Source organism: Sinocyclocheilus anshuiensis, unplaced genomic scaffold (assembly GCF_001515605.1).
Source record: "Sinocyclocheilus anshuiensis isolate Anshui unplaced genomic scaffold, SAMN03320099.WGS_v1.1 scaffold481, whole genome shotgun sequence".
Classification (NCBI taxonomy): Eukaryota; Metazoa; Chordata; class Actinopteri; order Cypriniformes; family Cyprinidae; genus Sinocyclocheilus; species Sinocyclocheilus anshuiensis.
In genome coordinates this window covers 2,624,037-2,632,859 of record NW_015539907.1, presented here as the reverse complement: position 1 = coordinate 2,632,859, position 8,823 = coordinate 2,624,037, and the positions used below count along the sequence as shown (strand labels likewise).

The 8,823-nt window shown below is 38.4% G+C and overlaps 1 protein-coding gene across 3 annotated transcripts in view; it reads right to left on the bottom strand.

Annotated features, from left to right (window-relative positions):
• Positions 1-1,351: 1,351 nt before the first annotated feature.
• Positions 1,352-8,823, bottom strand: part of LOC107686308 (uveal autoantigen with coiled-coil domains and ankyrin repeats-like) — a 22,347-nt gene continuing 14,875 nt past the window's right edge. Inside the window, exons 8-16 of one of the 3 annotated variants that reach the window (XM_016483257.1) lie at positions 6,787-6,968; positions 6,142-6,179; positions 5,556-5,636; positions 5,401-5,428; positions 5,233-5,273; positions 2,918-4,111; positions 2,650-2,784; positions 1,622-1,687; positions 1,352-1,518 (exon numbers count right to left, since the gene is read on the bottom strand). In XM_016483257.1, the coding sequence (XP_016338743.1) occupies positions 1,447-1,518; positions 1,622-1,687; positions 2,650-2,784; positions 2,918-4,111; positions 5,233-5,273; positions 5,401-5,428; positions 5,556-5,636; positions 6,142-6,179; positions 6,787-6,968 (1,837 nt within the window). In that variant the 3' untranslated portion in view covers positions 1,352-1,446. Of the gene's footprint in view, positions 1,519-1,621; positions 1,688-2,649; positions 2,785-2,917; positions 4,112-5,232; positions 5,274-5,400; positions 5,429-5,555; positions 5,637-6,141; positions 6,180-6,786; positions 6,969-8,823 lie in introns of those variants that run through there. The other 2 variants (XM_016483258.1, XM_016483259.1) reach the window with 2 other exon arrangements.

Here is an 8,823-nt window from a genome sequence, read left to right as displayed (position 1 = left end):
CCTTTAAGGTGAAGTTGTTCATTTCTATATCAAGAGGGGCAACAACCCAGCATAAGAACACTGGATAAACCAAAATACAATTTAACGATGCACCAATGTATCGGCATCAGCCGAATAACGAAAGCAGTGATAAAACAATTCTGAAAAACTGGATAACTCTTAAATAATACCTAATGAACTCTGAACGAACCTTTGTCAGTAAGCCTGCATTGTTGGGTTTTTTATTTTTTTTTTTTTTTTTTTTTTCATTTAAAATAAGTGGCACGTACAGTTTCCCAAAATAAAGTAATATACAAAGCGTTGACAATGTTTTGCAAGAGCAATTTTGATAACAGAAGTTGGCTCAGAATGAAAATTCTTCTGTCACTCACCTCTCTTTTGCCCGGGAAAGACAAGAATGATGGCTGAGAGAATGGTGATTACATTTGTCAAGCACCACATAAAGTGCCATAACAGTAATCCATATGATTTGAGTGCCAAGTCTCCAAAATGGATTCGATAGCTTTTGAAAAACATACCGAAATTTGTTAATTGACTTGAAATAATGACAATCTTGCATTTTATTCTGACGCTTTTTTGTTTACATAAAAACAGCAGCGAGCGCGCCATCACCACATAAGGAAAAAATATGAAATTGCACACAACCCTCATTTGTTGGAGGGTATCCCCTTACGAAAAATTAGTACACTGATATTTGTATACTTACTACATAAAGTATACTTAAAAATATACTTGAACTTTACTTAAGTATGCTTACTAAAATAAACTTGAAGTATACTACTTTTTGGTAAGGGTCGTCAATGCAGCAGTTTTTTTAGTTGTTTTTTTTATCTTTATTATACCTCTTCAAACAACAGACATCATTTCACCAAAAAAATATATCTATTTCAATATTTTATAGTTTATTTGTTGATTAAATTAGTTACAAAGATGGTTAACTTGCACAAGACATTTCATAATAAAAGGGGAACATAAAACCCACATTACATCAAATTAGATTTGTCTTCTGTTCAATAATTAATTACTGATATATAACTTTTGAACTTTGAACTGAAAAAAAAAATGTATCACAGTTTCCACAAAAATATTAAACAGCACATGTTCTTAACATTGATAATAAGAAAAGTTTCTTGAGAACCAAATTAGCATTTTAGAATGATTTCTGAAGGATTACATGACACTGAATACTGGAGTAATGGCTACTCAAAATTCAGCACTTGAATTACAGAAAAATAAAAATGAAAATATATTTAAATATAAAATAATTATTTTAAATTTAAATATAATTTCACTATATTGCTGTTTCTACTGTATTTTTTATCAAATAAAGGCAGCCTTGGTGAGAATGACTTCTTTCAAAGACAATAAAAAAATCTTATAAGACCACACGCCTTTTAGCAGTAGCGCATACACACACACTTTCAGCAACAGCAGCACACTGAATGCTCAACACACACACTCCTCTCTCATCTTGGCAATCTGAAGCAGAGCCACTCTGGCCTCTTCATCCATGTAACCCTGAAAAAAAAACAGCTTATGAAACATAAATGCTACCATCTTCATGGGTCTACTTTTGAAAGCACATTAGATAATAAGACAATATACAAAAATAAAATGCTACCTGTGCTGCACTGAGCAATCGTGTTCGGTAAATTGAAAGCACATGTCTGTAATGTTTTTCACAGTCCTGGCAATAAACAAAAAAAGAAAAGAAAACAAGGAATTCATAATACATTGGATCTCCCATCAGAAAAAAACAAAAACAATAATGCATAAACCTACATCTCATTTAGAAATGGACAATACAGGTCATAAAGTGCTCTGTTTTGTTGGATTACGGTAAACGCATTGAGGAAAAATGAGAGTTATTTTGATGAAAGTTAATGCCGAGTTCACACTGCACGATTTTAGCCTGATTTTTCACTCGCCGACAGGTTTTGCGAAATCGCCCACAAATGCCCGAAATTGGAGGCAAATCGGTACTCGTTCATGCGAGTGACAATCACGCAGTGTGAATTAACAAAGACGCGATCTGAGAGAATCGCCGACGCCCGTGAAATATTTGGCATGCTAAATATCTGGAGCTGTCGGTGATTCACACTCATGCTGTGTGCAATGATTTCTGACTGAAAACTACATCGGCGATGACCTACAGCCAATGAGAGACCAAGATACAGGGCAGAGGGAAGTTCGGGGAGTTGTATTGTATTGGGTTTCTTAATGTATTACTTTTTGTTTTATGATGTTGTATTTGTGTGCAGAAGTATTTTTGTAGCCCAAGTTTGAATTTCTTCTTGAATATTATTAAAGCTGTGAATTTAAATACATAGTTCAACCAAAAATGAAAATTGTCATAAAAAAAACAAAAAACAGTGGAAGACAATGAGAACCAAAACTGTGGTTACAAACATTCTTCAAAATATCCTCTTTTCTGTTGAAATAGCATGAGGATGAGTAAACGATGACAGATCTTTCACTGGGTGGACTATCTTTTAAAGTTTTGTAAAATGAATATACTAAAGAATCTTATCAATTACTCATTTTGAGCCAAGCTGCACTAAAAGCACTGAGGTCTCTTGTCCAAGAAAGCGTCAACAAAACAAAACCTCAAAGAAATAGCCCTAGAGGATAGAGCAATCAGTAACTAACCTCTAGCTGCTGTTGCAGGCTGTGGACCTGAGCCTGGAGGGAGCTGTCAGGCTGTGATGGTCCACAGGAGCTGATGGGTTCTGATATGTTGACCTGAGCCAACCTCTGTCCCTCACGCTCCACTGATGACTGAGACAGAGAACATATGTAATTAAATTTACTGAAGAAAAACAATGTGCCCTGTGCAAAACCCTAAGGTGATCAGAGTGTTCTGGATGGTTGGATCTGCAGGAAAACTGAATATAACTAATATACAAGCAATAATCACCTTTTCAACTTGATCTTGCGATGTGCTCCCCTGGTCTTCAGTTGTGCTACTTTTGCTTTCTATTTCAGTTGGCTGCGCATTTTTCACTTCACTTCTAGTGACTTCACATTCTGCTCTGTCACTCCCTGTAGAAGAAGATACTTGGTTATGCTGTACTTCACTTGTGCATGGCTGCCTGTGTTCTTCTGTCTGAACACCCTCATCCTTTATGTTTGAGATGTTCACACTGGCCTGGTTTTGTCGCTTCTCCATCTCTTCAAGGGCCAGTTTGAGTCGTTCCCCCTCTTTCTCTTTTTCCTCCACTAAGGCAACAGGAACAAACCTGGTCTGCAGAGCATCCTGTATGGTGTCCAGCTCAGTCTTTTGTTCATGAAGTTCTCTCAGCAGGCTCTGGTTCTCCTCCTGGGCACTCTGGTACTTCTGTAGAGTCTCGTCAGCTTTGGTTTCAGCCTGCTGCAGTGCATCTTTCAGTGAGCTAGTTACGACTGTGTGCTCATTCTTGCTAATGTAGTTCTCCAGATCTATAGCTGGTTCAGGGGTTTCTGTGGTGAGGTCAGTCATGGTGCTCTTCTCATGAGTGGGGCACCATTCTGATGGGGTTTGAGCTTCTTTACACAACATCTCAGCTTGCTGTGTCTCCACTTCCGCTAACCTGGTCCTCAGTGTGTTTATTTGCTCTTCTCTGCTGAGAAGATCATGGGAAATCCGACTAAGTTCCTGCATTAAGGAGCTCTGGTTCTCCTTCTGCTGCTCCACCTCCCTCCTGCTCTGGCTGAGCTCCTTCTGCATCCTCCCTAGTTTGGCTACGGCTGCCTCCTGCTGACCTTTGACCTCTTGGAGCTGGACTCTCAGCTCTTCCACCAAGTGCTCCCTGACAGCCACTAGATGAGCTTGCATCTGTCTCACTCGGGTTTCCGAGCCGGCCATCCTCCTCTGCACCTCACCCAGGGCCTCCTCCAGCTCCCACGACCGGTTATGGGCTGCATGCAGAGCTTGCTCGCTGCTTCTCCTCAGTCCTTCATACTCCTGAGCACGCAGAGCCAGTGCCGTGTCCAGCCTGTGCACCTCCGCCTCGGCTGCTTCTTGCCTTCTTCTTGAATCTCTTAGTTCTCTCTTAAGGGCCTCCACTTCACCAGGCAATAACTCCATTGGAGCGGATTTCACTGGCACAGGAGCTGACTGTGTGGGCCTGACCTGAATAATTCACATAGGTAATGATGAAGTAGGAAATACTTTGTTTGTGTGTTTTAATTCAACTGCAGTAATTGTTTTATTTTGATGGCTCATGTCAAGTGAGGATATGACCTTTTAATCTCTCATTATAAAAATCACACAACTATATTAGTTGGTGCACTGCATAAAAATCTATATTATATTAATAAATTATTACTACTACTGTTAATTACATATACAAATATAGAAGAAAAACATTACATGCTCTGAAAAACAAGTCTTGTAGAATTTTTGTATTACAAGTACATTTATATTTTTACTGGTTCACACGCAAAATATACTCATTGATTGATTAGTTCACCCTATTGTCGTTCCAAACTTGTATAAGTTTCTTTCTTATGTTGAACACAAAAGAAGATATTCTGAAGAATTTTGAAGAACCAAACAGTTGTTGGTCCTCCCCATTGACTTCCACAGTAGAGAAGGAAATACAATGGAAGTAAACTTTTGGAAGCAACTGTTTGATTACCAGCATTCTTCAAAATATCTTCTTTTATGCTCAACATAAAAAAGTAACTCATGCAGGTTTGGAACGACATGAGGGCGAGTAAATGATGACAATTTATATAATTGTGTGAATACACACAATTTATTTTTGTGTGAACTATCCTTTTAATGTAAAATATAGTTTAATTGCCTAATAAAAGGACAACCTGTGCAAGATATCAAGGTCATACTAAATCTACATATTAATGCCACTGACACTGAAGGAATAGTTAATCAAAAGCGAATGCAAATTTAGACAAATTTAGCATTATATCACTTGATCACCAATGGATCCTCTTGCAGTGAATGGGTGCCATCAGAATAATCCACACATCTCCAGTCCATCAGTAAACATGAAGTGAAAAGCTGCGTGTTTGTAATAAAAAAAAAAATCAAAAACAGTCAAACTGCACCCATTCACTGCAGAGGACCTACTGGTGAGCAAGTGATATTATGCTAAATTTCTTCATATCTTTTCAGATGAAGAAACAAACTCATCTACATCTTGGATGGCCTGAGGGAGAGTACATTTTCATCATATTTTCATTTTTGGGTGAACACAGCAGACACAGATCAAGTCAGGTTAGACAGGGTACCTGTGTAGAATCCAGATTCTGACTTTGTTTGGCACCTTTTCCTTCAGGGAACAGAAAACATGTTTAAAACATAAGAGCCCAGGCCTGAAAAGCTTTTGTGATACGACTGATTGCAATCCTGATGTTCTGCCATGATAAAAAATAAAATAAAAACATGTTCCAAGTTACCTTCAGCAGAGTGACTGCCATGTTCCCTCTGTAATTCAGACACAACCCTTTACTGATGACATTCACAACTGATCACAGGACCACAATCAGCTACAGGAGAGGAAAATGACTGCCTCATAGCCTTAATTTAAATGTCACCCCATAAAGAAACTCACTGTTAGTGGCTCTGACAAAGGTTTCTCAGTCTTTACCGATCCTGCTTTGGTCCAGCCAATCCCTGCTGATGGGGATTTAGCCTGCATTTGGAAAGAAAAACACTATGATAATCAAAAACATCATCTATAAATTTTAAATTCAACATCATAAAATCTTTTTCCCAACAGTACGTGTATATCATGTACTGTATATGTGTTAGTAGTAAGAAACTATTTTACATATGTATAAGTTATTCACATGAGCATGAGAATCAGTATTCCTCTCCATCGACAGCTGCAGAAGAACATTAAATTTCATCAAATTGATTTCCATCATTGCAGAGACGGAGACAGCAGCACCAATCGTTATCAAGTCACTGGGTATTAGGATGGCTCTAATTAAAGTGCACTGCGATTAGCGTTTAAGACTCTAGATGGCAGTAAGATCAATAAACAGATGAAGTTAGTTCGAGTGCAGCAAACCAATGACCTTTTCGGCTGCTGTTAACTGCCTCTCCTGTCTTGGATTATAAATACTTGAACTTGACTGCGAATATGCATGCAAATGCGTTAAACCGTTAAACTGTCAGCTAAATGTCAATGTTACCTGGTGGATCTTCTGTGAAACAGTGGCAGTTTCTTTAGCTGAAAACAAAATTGGGAGAAATGTTTTTGTACATGATGTTTCTGTTTGTAATGCACAACGTTTCAGATAAGCATTTGTTGCATTGTTGCAAGTTTAAAGGGTATAATAAGCATCTTTCAGGGACCCTAGAGACCATCTAACAATAAACAGCTGATTTGCTTGGAATAAGCTTTTCTCTTAGAAAGGCCTCTTTCTTTAAATAAAACAGTTCTCGCAAAAGAAATACAGACCAGTCACCTCTTGAAAATGATTTCCTTTTAGTGTTAGGATATGAGAAGTTTCTGTGAGCACAGCTGGATCTGAATCTATCAGGCACTTCTCTTAAATGACATGACGTTACCCTAAAATGACAGTGTGCTGGTTGATACGGCAGGTCTAAATTTAAAACTCAACTGACCTGCCACCTGCAAGAGCAAGTTCAGTAATTGCTACATGTAAGCATAACAAGACCACCATTTTGCACTGCCCTTCTGAAAAAAAAAAACAGCCTTGCTGGTCACAAGATTATATGGTGTTCTTCTGACATGGTGAAATAGCATTTCATTCCACTTTATAAATGTATATTGCTAGAAAACAGGAAAAAATGTTTGACAAGGAACATGTTACCTTTAGTGTTTTTTTCCAAGGCATGTTGTACAAGTGTGATCAAGTCTTGTTTCTGACTTAATCTGGCGTAGTGGTAAGCATCATGGCCATAAAGGTCTACTGCAGAATCATCTGCCTTAGTCTTCAGGAGAATATCCACTGCTTCTTTACAAGAGCTCTCACAAGCTAAGATTAGCGCAGTCCTAGCCAGAACACACACAAATACAGAACATAAAATAAGGGAACAAGTCAGAAAAAAAAACAGAACACAGAAACAAAGATTGATCAGTTGGTGTGGCAATAATAAGGTCAATCAAACTGATTCTTTCTGCAATGTCTTTACTTGCATGAGCTTTATCTAAATGACAGATCAAAACCAGTCCATGTTCTAAACCAGGGGTCACCACACTCGGTCCTGGAGGGCCAGTGTCCTGCAGAGTTTAGCTCCAACTTGCCTCAACACACCTGCTTTGAAGTTTCAAGTATACCACGCAAGACCTTGATCAGCTAGTTTAGGTGTGTTTGATTAGGATTGGAGCTAAACTCTGCAGGACACCGGCCCTCCAGGAACAAGTTTGGTGACCCCTGTTCTAAACTATATTATTCAATTTTTTATGAAATAAATCTAATGCTGTTCCTAATGTTATCACATTGATCTAGAACCAACTGACTTTGCTTCTTTGCTTACACAAATACTTGGATAATTTATAATTTTTATGAACTGTATGTATGAAATCGATGTCCTGTTTCATTACAGAAGGTCATATGTTGATTTGAAACCCCATAACATTTTCCTGAGATGTTGATTTATGACAAACAATTTGAAAATTAGTCTGATTTAAATGATAATTACAAAATATTATCATATTTCCATAAGGGTGTTACATTTGATCACTAAATTAATGTCAGCCATTTTTAAAGACCAAGGAGAGGGAGTGGTCATGGTGAAACATCCAATCATTTGGTATCTCTGAAATGTGCTCTGTACAGGACATCCAGGCTTAAAACAGTGACATGTAACGTCTCAGAGAAATCACTAAAAAATAATGTCCTCTACAGAGGACAAAACTCCATAGCTGGTAGTCAGGATATTTACATTACATTTAGTCATTTAGCAGACGCTTTTATCCAAAGCAACTTACAAATGAGGACAATGGAAGCAATTAAAATCAACAAAAGAGCAATGATACGCAAGTGCTATAACAAGCCCCAGTTAGCTTAACGTAGTACACATAAGCAAGGTTTTTTTTTAAATTATATAATAAAAAGAAAACCGATAAAATAGAAAAAGAATAGAGCAAGCTAGTGTTAGAGGCCTTTTTTGCTTTTGTTAATTGTATAATAAATAAAAATAAAACAGATAGTATACAAAAAGATTAGAAAAGCTAGTGTTAGTTTTTTTTTAAGGATTTTTTATAAAGGGGTCATATGATGCGATTTCAATTTTTCCTTTCTCTTTGGAGTGTTAGAAGCTCTTGGTGCATAAAGAAGATCTGTAAAGTTGCAAAGACTAAAGTCTCAAATCCAAAGAGATATTCTTTATAAAAGTTAAGAGTTAACCACACCTACCTAAAACGGCTCGTTCTAACACGCCCCCACATACCTACCTCACTATGTGGGAAGAGTTGCATAACACCGCCCAAATGTTCACGCAAAGAAAGAAGGCGTAACTTTTATTCTCACTGTAGTATTGTTGACGCTGCAGCCATGTCGTGAAGACGCTGTGTGCTGCGTTGTGAAAGCGAAACTACTTTGTTTGGTCTTCCAAAAGAGGACGATATCCGCTTCGTCATGCCTAGAGCTGATCTGTGCTGGTCGCTGAGGGAATATATCAACTTAGTGCTGTGGATCGCTGGATCGGCTTTCACCGTGAACGAAGCGGAGTCCAGCCCGGAGTCGTCACATGTGGTTGCCGCAAGCCCTCCGGCCTCCGCTCACTCTAGCCGCCAGCCGCTGCTCAATCTAGCCGCCGGCCTCCGCTCACCCGGGAGACGGCATCACAGTATGGTAAGGGCGTAACATTTCCGTCACACGCTTGAGGTATTCGGCCAATCACAA